Source organism: Sander lucioperca, chromosome 10 (genome assembly GCF_008315115.2).
Source record: "Sander lucioperca isolate FBNREF2018 chromosome 10, SLUC_FBN_1.2, whole genome shotgun sequence".
Lineage (NCBI taxonomy): Eukaryota > Metazoa > Chordata > Actinopteri > Perciformes > Percidae > Sander > Sander lucioperca.
This window is the reverse complement of record NC_050182.1, coordinates 16,665,660-16,685,074: the sequence shown is the minus strand read 5'-3', so window position 1 is coordinate 16,685,074 and position 19,415 is coordinate 16,665,660. Positions and strand designations below refer to the sequence as shown.

The 19,415-nt window shown below is 40.6% G+C and overlaps 1 protein-coding gene across 2 annotated transcripts in view; it reads right to left on the bottom strand.

Moving 5' to 3' along the window:
• Nucleotides 1-727: 727 nt before the first annotated feature.
• Nucleotides 728-19,415, bottom strand: part of fhl3a (four and a half LIM domains 3a) — a 34,098-nt gene continuing 15,410 nt past the window's right edge. The window contains exons 1-6 of one of the 2 annotated variants that reach the window (XM_031314742.2): nucleotides 8,696-8,832; nucleotides 8,364-8,536; nucleotides 5,959-6,133; nucleotides 3,640-3,809; nucleotides 3,281-3,467; nucleotides 728-2,100 (exon numbers count right to left, since the gene is read on the bottom strand). In XM_031314742.2, the coding sequence (XP_031170602.1) occupies nucleotides 1,949-2,100; nucleotides 3,281-3,467; nucleotides 3,640-3,809; nucleotides 5,959-6,133; nucleotides 8,364-8,519 (840 nt within the window). In that variant the 5' untranslated portion in view covers nucleotides 8,520-8,536; nucleotides 8,696-8,832 and the 3' untranslated portion in view covers nucleotides 728-1,948. Of the gene's footprint in view, nucleotides 2,101-3,280; nucleotides 3,468-3,639; nucleotides 3,810-5,958; nucleotides 6,134-8,363; nucleotides 8,537-8,695; nucleotides 8,833-19,415 lie in introns of those variants that run through there. The other variant, XM_031314734.2, reaches the window with a different exon arrangement.

Sequence of the window (19,415 nt, the reverse complement as noted above, 5' to 3'; positions counted from 1 at the left end):
AGTCCCCCCCCCCTCTCCCCCATGCAGCTACCATTTCCTTTTTTGGTGAAAAAATCTTAAACGCAGGCAGGGAGGAGGACATTTCACCAATGCCGACAGGAGACTGTATCTGGCGGTCTGTGTATGTGTGCTTCATCAAGGCGATGAAACAGTCGATTCAGCTTAAACATACACACACACACACACACACACACACACACACACACACTTACAGCCTATATAGTATATATATATATATATATATATATATATATATATATATATATATATATATATATATATACAGTATATACACACACACACATTCAGGCACACACACACACACACACACACACACACACACACACACACACACACACACACACACACACATATACACAGATGTGCGCTCACTCTCCCTTTCACTCTCTCACAACACACACAAATATCTTAAACCTACAGACACACAAACTCTTTTTACTCTCTTTTATTACACACACATGGTTTCTCTCTCTAACTTTCTTACACACGTTTATGCCCTTTCCCTGTTGCACTCATTCTCTCTCTCTTACACACACACACACACACACAGATCTTTCCTAGAAAGACTTATTAAACACACCAGAAGGGTTTTCTCCAGCTTAGACAGTAAACACAAGTCCACAGAAAGCTATGACCTCATAAACCAGTAATGCATATTTCACTGTAACCACTAATAAACACAGATAATAAAAAGTGTCCAGCAAAGATCAGTCAGTGAAAATTTATTTAATAAGACTTCACAAATAAAACCAACCATGTCGTATTTAGCCATATCAATTATCTTTTTTTAGCCATATCAATTATCTTTTTTTAACAGTTAAGTTTATACCGTTATCCCCTCAATGCCGTAATTTCCATCTTAAAATGTATATTTGCCAACTCTGACTCACCAGCATCAAAGCTGAAATAATGAAATATAGGTTTTTTTTTTAATAACTTTTCACAAACATGTTACAAACTAACAATGAAAAACAAAACACTAACAGCGTTAACAGCAACAAAATAACTATTGATGCAAATCATGCCAGACATGCATGCTCCTGCACGTTATTGCATTTAATTTCAGCTTGTTTTGGGTTATTAATGCTGGCTCTTTGAGCAATGGTGATCCAAAAGAAAAAAAAGATTAATTACAACAAATGAAAAAGACAGAAATAAGATGAAACTTTACGTAAAAATAAGTAGTTCAACAAAAGCAGATACATGACAAAAAAGTGGTCTGTGTGCCATGTTTTCTAGTTGCGTTTTTATGTGCACATAACATGGTAGCAAAAGAATATCTTATCAAAAGTGCAAATGACTTTATTGATCATCACTGCCATAAACTGACTACATCACTAAAAGCACAATCAGCAAAGTTGTTCTACATTTTCTCCTTGTTTACTTTCTGACATGTTTTAATTAAAATGCTTAAAACTGCAGTTTTAAGAGCATTAAAACAGTACATCCACCATACTTTGAAATACAGACTGGTAAGGTTTACATACTATACTGTATCAGTGTTCTGTGTCTTCTCTACAGAGTCCGACCTCTACCTGAGGTGGCAACTTTTTTTATATAAAATATGAAGGATTTTTTTTGCAAAGTGACTAGCATTTCGCATTTCTTTGGTTCAATAAAACATACAGTAACATATATGTAATGTTACTAGCATTCCAAAAACTTTGTTTCACAAAATCATTAATTTTTTTGTTCAAGAGGTTACTTTGGGGCGGCTGATACAAACAATGCAGCACTAGCTCCTAGATGAAAATCAGACCCAGACAGGGACCACGGGGAACTGATGTCTTTATATAAAAACAACCTGAGAGGCAGCATTTGTAAGCCTGCGTTACCTTCCTTGGTAATGACTCAGGGTTCTTGAAATGCTGTGACGGAGGGGGAAAAGTAAGTCAAGGGAAGGGTGAGAATGTGGTAAATGACTGCTCTATAGGTTGCTGTTGCAGTCGCGGCACAAGATCCTGTCACCATCAGGGAAAAAGCCGGCGCCCACCAGTGATGCAGAGCACTGGGAGCAGGTGAAGCATGGCTGATGCCACTGGCGGTCCTCAAATGAGATGTACTTCCCTCCTCCAAAACCTAGGACCAAAAGAGCAATGAGAGAGAGATTAAACTGTATGTCGAGCTTTAGGTCGCTTTCACACCTGCCTCGTTTAGTTTGGTTGATTCGAACTAGAGTTTGTTTGCCCCGCTGGTGCGGTTCGTTTGGGCAGGTGAGAATGTGGCAGTTGAACTCCGGTGTGTACCAAAAGCAGACCAAACAAGCGTATCGAGACCTGCTTGAAGAGGTCTCGGTATGCTTTCAATCGACTCTGGAGCCGTTCGTTTGTGGTGAGAACGTGATCCGTACTCGAATCGCACCAACTATGCATACTCCACAAGTCTGAGCTAATTTCTCCTGTAGTCAGGTGTGTTTAGCAATCTGCGATGCAGCAGCAGAGCAGCAAACTGTAGCAGCTTGCAGTGTTTCTATCACAGATATAGACTGCGGTCAAGCTTGCTGTCCGTCACTCGCATCTCCGTGGTCAAACCAGCTGCTGCTAAAATTGGAGACAGACGCCACCGGCAGAGCGAAGTCTCTGTGACCAGAGCAGGCGTAGTAACGTCTCTCGCGAAAACAATGTCTGATCATTTTAATGAAATTAGCTTGTTTGACCATGGAGATACAAGAAATGTGCACTAGTCCAGAACACAGGACCTTCTTCCTGTATTTACTTTCTTGCTCCCGCCACCAGACACATCCGACCAATAAGAGGAGTGGACGTTCTTGCGTGATTTGTAATGACGCATTTTCACTTGGATTTTTCCAGGTGTGAAACCAAACCAAACCGAACTGAGGACAAATCGCTCCAAGTTTACAAACTCACCAACTGATTCGGACCAAAACAAGCGAACTACAGGTGTGAAAACGCCCTTAGGGGGCTGGCTTTGAATTCAGCAGGAGTGAAGTTGCAAATCATGCACGCTTCAAAACATAGCAACTTGGAAGAAAAGCTTTTTTGATACATAATGACTTTAAAAATGTAAAAGCCCCTGAAAACTTTAAATGATTTCTGTGTAACGCTGGTATCCATTACTAAATAAGCAAACATCTAAATTAATAAGATTGCACACAATGTAAAATGCAGAAACTGGCTGTCAATCTTGTTAGGAGAATTAGTAGTAGTTTTAGCATTGAACCCTAACCCAAACATGAAAAGCAACACGTGGGGTAGCACAAATAAATATTATCATATAGAACATAGTCATGTAATCTTGCCTGTGATTGGTTTGCTGCAGGCCTCGCACTTCTTGGCGTACAGGCTGCCAAAGCACTTGAGGCAGTAAGGGCTCTCGTCTCGGGTGGTGAAGTGTTGACCCGCCAGCTGTGTCTTACAGCTGGTGCACACAAAACACTCCTTATGCCACGGCTCGTCCCGATAGGTCACACCACCTTTAGCCAGTGTCTGAAAATGAGAGGTCAAAGGTCACATGGCAATTCTTTAAATTCACTTCTAAAATATATTCCCACGTTCCTGCATAACCACAATTAATCCTACTCATGTGTTCCATGCGTTTGCATTGTTTCTTTCACTACCATGTGAGGATCAGTGGGAATTCTCTGATAACTTGACTGACCTTTTTACAGCGTGTGCAGCGCGGGGCGAACTTGTCCTCATAGCAGGACACGCAGTAGTGTTCATCCTTGTCAGGGATGAACGACTTTGAGCCAATCGGCTGTTCGCAGCTGTGACAGATGAAGCAGCCCTCGTGCCATGTAGAGCCTCCATACTCCAACTTCCTCGTACCTAGCAGCAGAGAGAAAGAGAGATGACAGGAGGCAGAGGAAGAGAAAGAAGGATGGAAAGAATGACAGAGAGCAGAGGGAGTCTTAACTTTTTTTGTGTGGAATGCATTTTTTCCCATCCTTCATAGGATAGTTATGGCCATTTTGGTATTTTTTGGTGGTAGTTTTATTGAACTATGAAATGATACACTTCAATTGCTTGGATGCATATAAAACTCATTTTGTTTTACTAAGATTTATTTTATTTAAAATCATAATACCACAGGCCCCACACTTCTTTCCTACTGCTGGAAACTGGCGGCAGGCTGTACAGAAAAGGATAATGACATTTTCCCCTCCATGTCCCCAACCAATCCATCTTCTACCCCTTGGCTGTTGAGTTTTTTATTATACCGTTTAGTTTATTCTATGGTGACGCAGTGGTTTGTGTGGGGTCGACATTTTGCATTAAAGTTTTTTTACTTCTGGCTGTGTGCTGTGGTGTTCTCTAGTCAATAACTCCAAAACTCCCCTGCAAAAGCATTGCAGGTTATAAACTTACAGCAATTACAGTGGACGAAAGGAGGACAATATTAGCAGTTAGGTTTGAATATTTGACAAATAGAATAAAATTGAACTAGCTGAAATGCTAAATACAGTGCGCATAATTTTGGGGGGCAATTTCACAAGCATTCCAACAATCTTAAAGAGCTTTGAATACAATTTTGAAATTATTAAAAATGGGGGTAATACCTCCTACACCTGGAACCAAATCCTGCATTTTGCTCTCTGCATATAGTCTATTGTCAATATGCTTTGGACAGTTTATTTGTCCTACAGGGCCTCTTGTCCTTGCACCACATGCTACTATGTACTCTGTTGCTACAGTATGCATTGTAGGTTTTCAGTGTGACTTTATATCAATGGATTTCCTATGGATATTTTTTTCTTGGCAAATAAGTTGTTTCAAACTTCAAAATAAAGCTAAAATAAGATGCTTTGTCACAGTGGATGGTGACAACAACAACCGAAATGCTGTCTGTCAGAGGATTTTCCAACTGAGCGAGAAAAGAAGAGGACCATTGTCTGAGAGACATGCAACATCCTGTGTGACCATCTCTGGCGCTTAGAGCGTTGCAGTGGTTTATCAGAGGGATCTTTTTAACCAAATCATATTGGCCTTGGTATAAAGTTTCTTCTCTCCTTCTGTCGCCGACATAAACCACGTGCCTGTTTTTGAGGGTGTACATATTTCTATATGATGGCAAAAAGGACAGCTAGTTCTTTAATTGGAGGAGAGGTAACACTACTAAGATTTGCAAACAAGTGCATCAGAATTTAAAGATACAGTGATGTTCAAGAGTTTGCAGTATTGTATACTACTAAATCCCAGGATCTTTCCTAGTTAAGATGTCTTTGATCTGATCACTCTCTATAACTATTTGTTACTTCTCTAAACCTTCTTATTTTCATAAGAAAACATGTGATTACTTACAGTAATAAAGGGGAATGTCATACTCTTCCTTAAATAATTTGCTGCTTTGTGAGGGCAGTGTAAGCTGCTACAGGGGCGCTGAAATAACTGACTTGCTTATCTCTTGTTATCATTAGTCTGCTGGCAGCCCGCCAGCCCTGGGGATCTGGCTTACAGACAACAAGTCAAGCAGACTGGCAATTACTCTGTCACATTCAGCACTGGCTGCTGCTCAATCGTGGACCCTCACCTTCGTCTCTCCATCTTTTTTCTAAAACCTCTTTCCCATTCTATATCTGCTTGATCTGTTACCTTGTACTTTTCAGTCGCCCTGCTTCCTGGAGTTTGCCATGTCATCATTTTCCAAAGTCATTTGCCTAGATATCTATCTTGAAATTTGAATTTGTATACTACATGGAAAATAAAATGTGGGACGAGACTAATGCTTAGTGGGTGACTGAAGTACCATAATATATGGTGCTGTCAAATGCATTATGTGCAAGGTATTTCACGTCACTCCCTCTTTCATTGTATTCCATTTTAATCATCTCGCTCTTCCTAGAGTTTAAGCTAAGCTATTTTTATATTTTAAACACATAAAATAGTTGGAAAAATAGTCATTCAGAGAGCACAGATGGAAAGAGCCTTAAATCTCAACACCTAAATCTCTTTATGCACAAATGTCTTGCACCCTTACCTGGCATGACGATTTTGTCGCAGGCTACACACTTGGAGGAGAACTCATTACAGTAGCAGTCATTGCAGAGCAGCGCTTCATCCTGGCTGGTAAAAGGCTCGTCTGCCAATGAGCGATCACAGCGGAAACAGCGGAAGCAGTGCTCATGATAGTGCCGGTCCTCATAGAAGAGCTCCTGGCAGCAGAACAAGAGGAGACAACAAGGAATTTGGAGGTCATTAAATAAAGCACAAAAATAAATGTACCTTTATTATTTTGAGTTTATAATTGTTTATTTTCATGTTATACATTTTCAGAATTTCAACCAAAAGGAGGCAAAGCTACAAAAGGAGCAGAGAGGAGGGTTGGATTGGTCTGGTTCAAACTGACGCATGTAATGTCTGCATAGGCAGCAACAAGTATGTGGTTGCTCTGGGCCAGATGTACTAACGCTTTTGCGCCCACTTCAGGCGTATTTGTTTCGCAACGTGGCGTAAAAACATGGCGAGGTATGTACAAACAGGCCGCACTGACCGCAGACTGCCTGTTGCGGGAACTGAATATGTATGTGTGTGTATGTATATATATATATATTTTTTTTTTTTTTTTTTTCTGTGTATATGCATTCACGGGAGGGTCAAGGAGATAGTGGAAGTTTCCTATAAAGAGATGGGAGGGGAAACGTAAAGCGCGCCTAATTATGTATTCCGCGGTATGTACAAAAACCGGAGGATCACACTTTTTCAGTTGAGTGAACACAAAATCATTAAGCGTTACAGATTAAGCAGCCATGCAATATCACAGTTACTGGAAGAAATCAAAGATGACATCATATCTCCGACTCAGCATTCACATTCCATTCAAGCAGTTGTTAAACTCCTCGCAACATTACAAATATTGGCATCAGGATCATTTCAAACAGTCATAGTGGGAATAACTCAGCTGTATCATAGCACAAGTACTTAGCGCTTTGCTACAGCGCAATTTACGGTATAGTGGGCGGAGAAAGGCGCTGATTACCCGATGAACTGCAGGTTTGGTAAATACGACATAAACTGAAGTATCACAGCGTGCGCGTTCTGTGGGTTGGCCATGGCGCTGATAACACTACATTCGCAAATGTACGTACATCTGGCCCTCTGTGTGTACGTGTTCAGACTGTAATATATTTGTGAGCACACTTCTTTAAACCTACATTGTGTAATTTTTTGAGTTGATTCTTAGCAAAAAACCCTTTGTTCTTTCACAAATATGTACTCATTCATGTGTAATTACTTACACCAAATAATCAAAGTATTCTCGTAAGCATAGAATCTGACATTCAGAATCATTCAGAATACATACGAGCGACTCGCTCGAATGACGGCAGCCACGTAGCGCCTCCATCTTTAAAATACATTAGCCAAAGAGGGACATACCTCCACATTTCGCCCTCTTACACCTATTGGCACCGCGACAAATGCAAGGTGGAGATTACTCGCCAGGGAAGCGAAAAAGAGAATTAAAACGACAACGCGACAGACAAAGCAACAAGACCAAAGTTAATATTGGAGTGGCTAGAACAGCTGCGTGTAAACGATGGAGAGAGCTAACTTCGGGTTCGGCCACCGTAGGAGGAAGGGCTAGAAAGTAATATTCAGTAAGTTGTCATATACAATTTCACCGCTAGATGGGAGAAATTCTTACACAATGTAGCTTTAAAAAAAAAAAAAAAGTCTCACAAGGATGTTAAATTGATTGTCTAAAGGGCACTGAGCCAAGAACATGCTGGCTTTATTTATCACCAACTGCCCATGAGGGTGTTGATAACGCATTGGCCTCCTTAGCTAAGCAAACTACTAAGCACTGTAACATGCTCCATTCTGTAAACTTCGATAAGTAGCGTAGGCCAGTCTGAAATTATCCACTTCATGTTAGTGTTTTCCATTAAGGGAAGATTCAATTTTAACTTGATTGTGGTGAAGAGGGAGACATTCCCTCATGCTGCATTTTTACAGTCTTAGACAAAATTAGCCCACTGGCTTATGTGGACTTAGTGGAAATTGCCTGTATAATTGCATGTTAAATTAGCCTTTACTATGTCTTGCCACACAAAGTATAATGAACACGCCTAATTTAGCATGTATTATGCGTCATTAACATGACATAACTTTTGTTACAGCTATCCAACGCCATGTCAAAACATGGTAAAAAATGGCTTGAACCTAAATAGAACAGATCTTTGATGTGCTTTACCTTTGTTTAAACTGTTAAAATGTGACTTACAGTGTGGAAAGACTAAGGTCATAAATGTGGTTCATTCCAGTGCATGTATTGCAGAAAATACATGTTATGTTTCAACTGAAATACTGTATGTACTCTACTTGTTACTGTTGTGCAGAAGATAGATGATTGCATGCCTGATCATGTCAAAATGGATGCCTTACCCTTGCGTCATGGCCGATCAGCTCTTTGCACTCATCGCATGTGTTGGAGAACAGGCTGTCGTAACAGGGGATGCAGTAGGGACTGTCATCTGACTGGATGTACTTGCGGCCATACAAGGACTCCTTGCAGTTGTCACAGTCAAAACTGTCAGCCATTGTTATTTACTGTAAACCTGAAACACAGAAAGGAGACTCTCGAGTCGGCAACATTTAAAAAAAAAAAAAAAAAAAAAAAAAATGCCTACAAATCCACAAGAGATGAGGACAAGAACAGAGGGACAATAGAAGAGGGGAAGAATAGGAGGGAGAGTCCTGAGGAATGATTCAGTCACCTTTTCTGGCACAGCAGTTGGACATCAGTATAGACTTTCCCTGCCAATATTTACGCTGTAAATACTTGTACTTGTACCAGCAATGGAGCTGAGCTCAAACAAAACACGCTGTGCAAGTGGGAGCAAGTAGAAAAAGAGTGAGAATGATATAGTGCAACAAGAGAGGCAGCACACAATGCCTATTAAGTTTTATTGCTGTGTGATGAAAGTGTTGTGGATGCAGAGGGAGGGGACAAGACAAGAGAGGGAGCTGTCACGTTGCTTTCTCTCCGTAACTACCAAACTCCTTCCTGTCTCTGTCAACCGCTCAAAATCTGCAACATAAAGATTAAAGCCCTTATGACTAAGTGGGAATACAGTAGTGCATCCCCTTGCATGTGAAGCCATGACACACACCTGTAATTATTTATGAGGCAAGGATATTATTTATTTATAACCCTATTTGCGAGTAGAGCATGGACCACCAACCAATACAGAAACACCATGAAGCATTTGTGTTTGCGTGTGTCAAAAATCCAGACACTTGAAGCTGTTTGAACATGACTCCCTAAAAAGTAGCTTCCTGTCAGCAACTACAGATGCAAGATGCAACTACAGTAATGCATATACAGATACAGGAGGTGTACTATCTTAAGTATATGGATTTCACAGTGCGAAAGGCCCCTTGATCATGACTGAGCACACAACAAAGTGACAGATTAATATTGTGAGAGCATTATGGCAACAATATCAGGTTGCCAAAATATTATAGCATGGCTGGAGGAAAGCCCAGTGATAAGTGATACTGCCCTCTGGCAGGGTGCACTGCTGGCTACTCATTCCCACCACCCAGTAATAATAATCGCCTCTGATATAATAATCAATCAAACTGCAAACTTGCCCTTTGCTGCCTGTCTTACACACACACACACACACACACACACACACACACACACACATGCAAAAACGTCCACCTACGCATGTGCATAAACAGCATATACAATTCACAGAGGAGACATGCACACACTCACACACTAAAACACAGGGTGACACAGAAAAGGGAACAAAGACTAAAAGCTAAATCACACAGGATCCATCATCAAAAAAAACATTAGTCCCAGACTCTCATGTTTCATCTGTCTCAGCCGTTTGGCGAGACAAAAGCTCTTAATGAGTCGGGGTGAGAAAGTCAAGATCCAACAGACTTCACCTGTTAACAGCCTTCATAGTCAACCCAGTGACAGGCTTTTTGTTAACACAACACCACTTCTCCAAACTGGAGAGACACTCTCAGCACCCTTTGACGGCCCTAAGACGTAAATTAGAAAGTGTAAATGCTCAACACCCCTGCAGCCGTGTGCGTACACTGGCTGGCATCATTAGATTGCTATATCTCTCTATCTAGTGACTGAATGGATACATCTTTTTATATTTATAGTAATAATAATAATAATATTATATAATATAATATATAAAAAATATCAGAATAAGCAGCTGTGGTTGGCCTGTGTAATGTACAGCCAGGTGCTGAACTTGCAAAACTGTGTTTTAACATCAATTACTGTACATTTGACAAACATTATCCATCAGGCGTTGCCATAAGCCCACATAACCACAATCTCAACATTAGATCAACAAAGTAAAGAGCTGAAAATGAGCAATATGACCTTAATGTTATCTGCAGTGCTAGGTAGGTATGTGCTGCCTTCGCTTGCCAGGTAAGCAAACGAGACAAGGCATGACTCACAATGCCGGGAGGCCAGTGCTATGACGTCTGATGTCAGCTTTAATTTCCAAAGCAAATCAGACAGCTGTTTATTGCCCTCCCAAATTCATATGTATCATCAACATATCCATGTACTAAAAGGCTGCAGAAAGTAGGTCATGAAATATCTCAAATGCAGATGTCTACAGTAACTAGCCAACGTCCTTATACCAGAGATAGATCACTGGTTGCTCGTGGTCGCATTATTTACACCCTAGTCCCATGCAGCCTTAGCTAGTCTCCTTCTCTATAAAGATTTTTATAGTCTCCAGAGAGGTGCTAATTTGCCAACAATCAGGTTAATATTAAATAACGGATAGTCTCGCATTGCCAGACCTATCTCCACACTGCTGTGTCAGCACTGCAGTATGGCCTGGCTACTCCACCTATCTGTATTCTGGGATAGAGAAAAAACTGCTCTGGATTGTTTGTATTTCTTTAAACTTATCACAACCATCCTGGGTGGCGCTAAGCCCCGATAGCGGAGATAACAAGAGGGGAGGAACATCTGGTGCGTGACAGATGCGCCGGATGTCAGGCTTTATCCCAGCAATGTACATCCATTGGAGGCCACGGTTTCAGAGACAAAAGGGATTTTTAAAGGGGATAAGTAACGGAGAACTCACTAAAGCACAGATGAGAATGTTACACTCAATTGCAAAGATTCCAAAGCCTGATTCATGAATATGTATTACTTTAGAATCAGAAGAATGGCTTGTTTTGACTTCCAGGTCTTGTTGTGTTTCCATTTCAGAGAGATTCACTTTGAGTATCAGTGTTTGAGTGGCCAATGCAGAGCCTGAAATGAACTCCTGATGGCACAGGCTCCCACAGAGAGGGGCATGACGTCAGTGCACTGACCCCTGGGCGATGGACTAAGACGTGACTGCATGCAGTAATTGCTGACCCAAAACCCACAATACCAAATTGAAGAGAAGGGAGAGAACATATAAGAAAAGTTGGATCTGGGTCATGATAGAACTCCAGTCCAGAGGCCAGTTCTCACAGGGCGTTGTATCTACTACTGTATATGCTTCCCAGCAGAGGTTCATCTCCTTCATGTCCAGAACCCAGTGACTAAGAACCCCACTCTGGGTTAATGATGTTTTCGTATACCAGAGCTGTGACTGAATTCTAACCTGACATGCCAGATGGTTTGTTGCACAGAACCATCTGAGAAGCCGTCGTTGGAAACTGTCTAGAAAAGGGCAGGCACTTTCAAAAAATACATCCGTCTATTACGTCCGCCATTGTTGTTTTGTGCGAAACAGTTGCAGCCATCACACACACCTAAAAACCATGCCGTAGCTGCCAGTAGCTCCTCACTGGAAGCTGATTGGTTCGGTGAGCTGGTAGTTCAGACTCAAACTCATTATTTGAAGCCTGACAAGATAGATTTTCGTTTGATATGATGATCCCGCGATTCTCGCATGATCTCTTGATATCGCAAGAATCCAGCTCCCGTGCAAGGTAAACTAAGTTCTAGAGGTGCAACGATGAATCGATTAATCGATTAGTTGTCAACTATTAAATTAATTGCCAACTATTTTGATAATCGATTAATCGTTTGAGTCATTTTTTTATTAAAAAAAATAAGATTTTTCTGATTCCAGCTTGTTAAATGTGAATATCTTCTAGTTTCTTCTCTCCTTTGTGACAGTAAACTGAATATCTTTGAGTTTTGGACAAAACAAGACATTTGAGGACGTCATCTTAGGCTTTGGGAAACACTGATCCACATTTTTCACCATGTTTTGACATTTTTATAGATCAAACAACTAATCGATTAATTGAGAAAATAATCAACAGATTAATCAATCGACTATGAAAATAATCATTAGTTGCAGCCCTACTAAGTTCAGGCTGCTGGGAAAAATGTGGGCTTCAAAGAAATCACCACAGCCTCCACACAAGACAATAGTCCAGAAATATTGTACGGAGTTTAATTATAGTATTGCAGCACAGCGTGGGGATCTCTGTTTAATAGTGCATTCCATTCTCTATAATGATCCAGAGGGAGTTCATCTGAGAGAGAGACTAAAATGTGTATTAAATGCAGTTATATTGGTCAGCAGGATTGACTCTGCAGAAATGTCTCTATCTGGTTTCCTTAAGCCTTGCGAGACTGTGTTCTGTTGGATGAAAGGCCGGTTTACAGTGACATTCTGATTATGAACATATCAGTCTGTCAAAAGCAAGGTATTTCCAAAACAGATGGATACATTTGCTGTTGTTATTCCTTTCCCTACAGACAAACGTTATAATTTTAGCCCCACCACTAAAGCTTAAAGGTCCAATTTGTAGGAATTTCTCACATCTAGCATTGAGATCATATATCGCAATCAACTCTCTCGCACCACGCAGTTCAAAGTACGTATTACAGCTACGGTAGCCTTCACGCTTTTTTCTGATGACGCCGGTCTCTTGCTCTTTTCAATATCCTTTTTCTTTTTCTGGGTGAAGAAGAAGACTCCTGTTCCTGAAATCTGGATTTTGAATACGTGTGGTCCTCCATGTTTCCTTCTTCAAACTTGCCGGGGCTGGGAAGCGATGATACCCATTGGCAGCACCATAGACTGAGCAGCACTTGTGAGTTTATCATGTGACAGCGAAAACGCTAAAGGCAGAGCAGTATATCCTGTATGTCCCTTACCAGCTAACGTATTTCAAGATGGCGCATTAATATGGAGCAGCTACCCCAGTTCATGCAAATGAAAATGTAAAATTTCCAGCCAATAGGAATACTTGGAATTGATGGTGGTGGTAAGTATTCATGAAAAAGGACAAGTTTGTGAACGGGCAACACAGATTTTGATAATGAACAACTAAACACGTTACACACTGGACCTTTAATGAAAACCCAAATCCTCAGTGTGTTGTTCACAGAAATTTGGAGGCTCAGGAACTACATTTTGTGATTTTCCTTAAACGGAAAAGTAAGATCGGAATTTGTTGTATGTGTAAATTAATGACTATTTTTTTCTGATAACATACAGCATTTTGTTGGCATGGTATAAGCAGGATAATTCCCCTTATGTTGCGTGGTTCTAGGCCCTGCATCATCCATTACAATGATGGAATTTGTCGGATTTAATCCCTTAGTTAATATTCCGCAGTGTAATAAACCTTGAATCTTCCCGGGGCTGCAAACAGACATTTAGACATCTGGATGTAAGATAGCAGAAGAATGCCAAGGCTACATTCTACTAGTCCTCACAACCCTCCCTGATTGGCATAAGGGGGTGAAGTTCAGGGCCAATAGTGAGATACCACAAAGCAACAGACCAATGCAAGCAAGCAGGCCTGTATGCTGTTGCTGGGCAACATAGTCATGGTTGGTTACTGAAGGGCTAGCAGATACCCTGTCCAGACCGGTCCCACAGGCAGGCCTGTTAATCCCCAGCCCAAACTTTGCTTACGCTCTGGTTGATTCCAAATGAACAGTCCGCACAGCCTGCTGGGAACGAGCCTGTCATTTCTCCCCCCCCTTTCCCTGCCATCCATTAGAAGAATCTGCTTGTAAATTACCTGTTTTATTAAGACTAGACAAAGCACTTGACATCATGTTACTTCAACAGAAAAGAGGGTTAGGTAACAATGATTATCTTGACCACAGCAGCCAGATGGTTGTGTACTGCACAAGCAAAATGACAAAATAACTACAAAATGTCTTCATCTCCAATGTCTCTCACTGCCATTAAGCTCTACCTTACACTAGAGGAGAAAAAGATGACACTACTGTGTCGACTAATTGTAGAAAATGTATAATAAAATGCAATATATAAATTGCACTGAAAATGTTCACGTTTGGAATGTTATGTAAAAGTCATGAAAACTCACTTTCGAAGCTGTAATATCTAATTTACCAGTTAAAAAGTCTGCTGACACCTATTGTGGATCAGTTTGTTACATTAATATTGTAATGTTGCATCTACCAACAGGCCCATTTACAATAAACAAATGCAAACAAAACATAAAATCTAACTCTAGGTTCACAAGTAAGCATAAAGTATTTTCAGTACAAAGGATGTTTTTCTTTCAATGTTTTGGGCATATTTTCAGTGTCTTTATATTTACCACTACAAGGAAATGAAGCCCTATTTTAAATCTAAATGTAAATGATTTTCCATGAGTCCATAAAGTTGATGTCAGTGGAGCAACTGTTCTTTTTGTCACTTGTTGACATTGTGTCAATAAGGGACAATAGCTAATTCTGTTTTTTTCCCCTTCCTTACAACAAAAAAACCCACATTTTGTGGCTTTGATAATGCAGGGCCAATGTGGAAATGTCATATCTCTAACATAAAATAAAGTCACAGAGCAGAAGTGTTGCAACTGTATCCATTCTGATAAGACAACATGACCGGTGGTGGAAATAGCGTCACAGTCTGCCAATGATGCCTGAAGATTTCAAAATGGTTTGGTTTATTGCCAAGTGGGGAACGTTGCAAACGTTGTGGCTGTGTTGTAGAATGAGGTCTGCAAGTTAGGAAGAAACCCTTTCAATGCCAGGGCAACTGCTCTATTTGTTACGTCTGTGTTTATAGGTCTATAGTGCGCTTTTATGTCCAAGTGAATACTTTAACAAGTGTGGATTTTACTGTGTATAGTAAGATCCGATTTACTTTAAGAAAGTAGTTACAAAAGCCTCTCAGTCACCTTTAACTGTGTGATCTTTTGGCAGCAAATAGACTCACAGACCAGGTGTGGTGCTGAGCAGGTCCCCTTCAAAAACACACTGTTTCCTTTTATACAGGTCCCAGAGGGAGTGATGAAGCAACAGAGTAGAAATTAAAAAAAAACAAAAAAAAACAGTGGGACAAGAAAAGAGAGAGAAAGAAAAAAAGGTGACATTTAGAGGCAAATGAATACTGGAGCAGGATCTTAAACCTACAGTCTGACAAGTCTTAAATCAAATTAGAGGAAAGCTGCGTTTGGATAAACACACACCATCGCATTGCCTTCTGTCTGGTGCCTGGACATCTTCCAGATACAGTTAAGCTCCTTGGCTGGCTTTGAGATGTAGAAAAAAGTACAGCACTGGACACTTAAGTATACCATTTGAGGGCCTGGCTGAGCATATCAAAAATAAAGTACAATGTCAAAAACACACTTCAGAAAAGTTCATTTGTGTCTCAGTCCAGTGGCCACTTGAAAAGAGCCTGATGGAGAAGTCGTCTGATCTTAGTTATTCCAGCACCTCATGACCGTTGAAGACTTTTCCATTTGGTGACTAATGCCAAAAAGGCAAAGACATGAATTGCACAAGACTTTTTAATGGTCCAGAACTTATGTTTATGACACAATGTCAGAGGGATTACAATATGTTTTTCTTTAAGGGATTGAAAAACCGAGGTCAGGTTTCCTTTAGAAGAAGCTTCCAGATCCACTCATTCTATGAGACTGGTCTCTCCACAAGCTAAATCACATCAACATGACTAACTGTCTGCATGGGCAACAGTTTAGAACCATTCAGGTCACAATAAAACAACACAAAAGTTGGACGTTGAAAGATATTTGTTATTAGTCAAGTTTGGTGTGCAGTTCCTGCTGGCTTCGCTGCATCAGATAAAAGAAGTCCAGTAATCAAAAGGACACTCTGAGGCAATGAATCTTATCACAGGAAGAGGAGGAAATTGCTCATGAAGGAGAGATAATGCAGCAGCCCCATTCATAAACAGATGTGCTTATTTAAACAAGCTTACAAGTACTGAGTGTGGACATACAAAAAGCATTTTAATTCCGATGTTAAGAAAGGATTTTTGCTTACTTAAAAAGTCATAAAAATGTCAGTTTAGTGTAGTTGTGAGACAAAAAAACTGCAATCATCATCATGACATTGACATGACGGCTTTGGGCCATCATTTATACGATGGGGTCAGCGAATGTTCAGATAGAGTAAACAACCAGTGACTCTACTATGAGTGTTGTCATTTTTGTAATCTCTCTGTCTTGCATTAGAGGAGAACCTGGGCCACACTCATTCTCAGGATACTACTACATGAACCTATAAGCACAAAGCTACTGAGAAAGACTCTTTTTTTAAATAACAACAATGAACGAGCTGTGGCTGGGCGGAGGGGAGTAAGGGTGGGGGTCGATCCGGGGGCACCTGAGACTGCTTCTTTGTGGGAGCCTGGGTCAGACTTGATACAGCACAGGCTGCAGGACCAGACACTGGAGCGCTAACCTGTTATTGTCCCTGAGCGTTTAAACACTGCCTGGTGTGGAGTGGGAGGAGACAGAGGGCTCAAATGAAAGCCAACATCATAAACATAAAGGAGGAAAATGACTACCTGCAGCAGCAAATGTCACCACGGCCTTTGTAATTTGTCCCTTCTTGGCAACTTTTAATAACCATGCAAGTGTGGGGTTATGACTTGATGTCTTTTAATATTAGCCTTGATTCTGTTGTGTGGTACACACTGCAGCATTAGAATAAAGCTGCAAGTGAATAGCAGCTGGCCTAAAAGAACTGTACGTCAAACCTTCTGGACTCAATTATTATTAAAGGATTTGATATGGTGATTTAAATGAGTGCAAAGGATAAACAGAAAGCACTGCACAAGCCTGCACTGACGTATGTTTAGTTGTACTTAAAACATACATTTGTCATAATCTGACATTTACTTGGCACACAGAGACTTGAGGACGTGCTTGCTGGGAGGAATCCACGTGCATATGGATGGCAAAAACTTCTGAAGAAATGCGCAGCTGAAAATGCAATTGTCACCACTCATCTGTCCCCTTCCACAAGCCTGTCTCAATCCCAATGTTCCACAATGCTCCACTAACACCAAACAATAACATCGCAATTATTTTAAATCATACAGTACTGTCCCAACCACCACGAGGGAAAGTTTGGAACTCAGGAATGAATCTGAATTTATTTATATATCACTGTGTGTCTGGATGACCAAAAGACTAAATTTTTGGCCTACATTTGTCTTCCTTTGAAGCCCAAAAAATTGCTGCTATACATTAGCGCTACACATCTGGTTTGCATTGGGGAAACTATGCAGTCAACTCCTGTGTGCCAGTGGAGGTTTTGGAGAGTCACTGCCTGTAGAATGCAAGAAAGGTTGTCTTTTTTTTTTCTCCCTCTGTGCTGGTATTTGCCGGTAAATGTTTAGATGGCAAAGGGAAAGCTGGAGCGAGAGAGAAAGCAAATCTTGAAAGCAAGCAAAAAATCTTGACAGTCTGCTAGCTGATCTTTGGATACACTTTGAGGCGGTAAACAGTGTGGTGAGAGGAGAGGAAGGTAAGGAATGCAGAAACAATGGAGTTAAAGAGAGTGTGCAATAAACAGTCAATATTCAACAAAAAGATTAAAAGCTGATGCCTGCTGAACAAAACTGTACCATCACACAGATACGCATACTGTATACAGTAAAAGGAAAACTGAGAAAGGTGCTGAAAGATCTCAGGGTAACAGTTATATTTTCTGGGGGTCTCACTCAGTGCTTTGGTGTGGCCGCTGGTTTTAGAATAAATAAGTTGAGCAGGGTTGTTCTAAGGTCTCCGTATGAGAGGAAGAGTATATTATTTGTCTTTAAACAAACATGGCCATTAATCCCAGGGACCCCTTCACTCCAAAGTTTCCCAAGGCAGATTTGTGCCCAAAAATGGATATCATTATCCTTGATATATTCACATCCTCTATGTCGTCATCTACCCTGTGATTCAAGGGATAGGGCATCCCTTTGAAATCTGAAGCCTTCACTGTTTACTGGAGACCCATCTCAGTTTTGACACCTGCTTTGTTTTTCTGAGGACTGTGGATCTGCACATTGTTTAAATAAATGTATTCACTTTCAAAGTACCCTGGCTTACTGTACTGTGTAACACAACACAGTCTCCATTCATAGCTGAGCAGAATGAGAAGTATGCATACGTAGTGAGGTCAGGGTACTTTCACTTGCAAGCTGGGTGATTCAGTTACTGGTTTGCAAGCCCCTTGAGAGGATGTTATTTTCACAGGACCAATCTCCAGAGCGGGAACAGAAAGAGCCCTTCTGATGACATATCTTCAGTGGCAAAACAGAAATATCAACATTTGTCTGTGTCTTTGCTACAGGCCAGACAGACACAGCGCATGTCTCGCAAGTCATCACAATGGAAAATTACCTCTGGACTTCTCATATAAATAAAACAAACTGCTTTAAACTGTCAAGGCTAACAGATATAAAGGGTTTGAAGCATGTGCCTTTGAACTATTGCTATGGACCATGAAATGATCATGGATATTGAGGATGCTTTGACTTGGCGTTTTTGCTTTTGATGTGATAGAAAATCGAACACGTTTTTTGTCACGTCTTTTTTGTTGAACTTTGGTAGAAAAGTGTGTGTTGTACAGTTTTGTGGCCTTGATATAAGCTCAAATACTGTCAGTCATCCTATCAGTTGTTCCTGTGCTTTGTCAGAGGGAAATGGGAAATTTCACTCTCATTTCATGGTAATGCAGATGATCTCAAAGACTTAAATAGACATTATTATCATTATTATGTATAATTATGTGAGCAAAGTATATCAGGAGGGGAAGAAACAAAAAAACCTCTTAATTCTGCCTTTTTAGCTCAGCTGATTACCTCTTTGAATGAAAATCCAATTAATTCTTGTTACAGTGTGATTTAACACTGTTTCACTGTGTACAGGTAACTAATTATATAGTTGTATAGTATAAAATCCACTAGTTAAACGTAACAAAAATAATTGAAAAAGCCCAGTAAGCATAAAGATATGCCTGCATCATCATTTTGACTTAAACGTGTCCTGACCACTGCTGTTTACGCTTTGTGGCTATTAGTAACCCACAGGGACTGAAGACCAAGGCTAACTGTGAACCAAAAGACACAAAATGGCTCCAGCAGACTGGTCATTCCCAGGTGGTCTCCTAATGTTGCTGAGTCAGCGCAACTAGCCAGGACGTCAAGGAGCTGGGATAAGGTTTCACAGACTGCACACTCAGCAATCCAA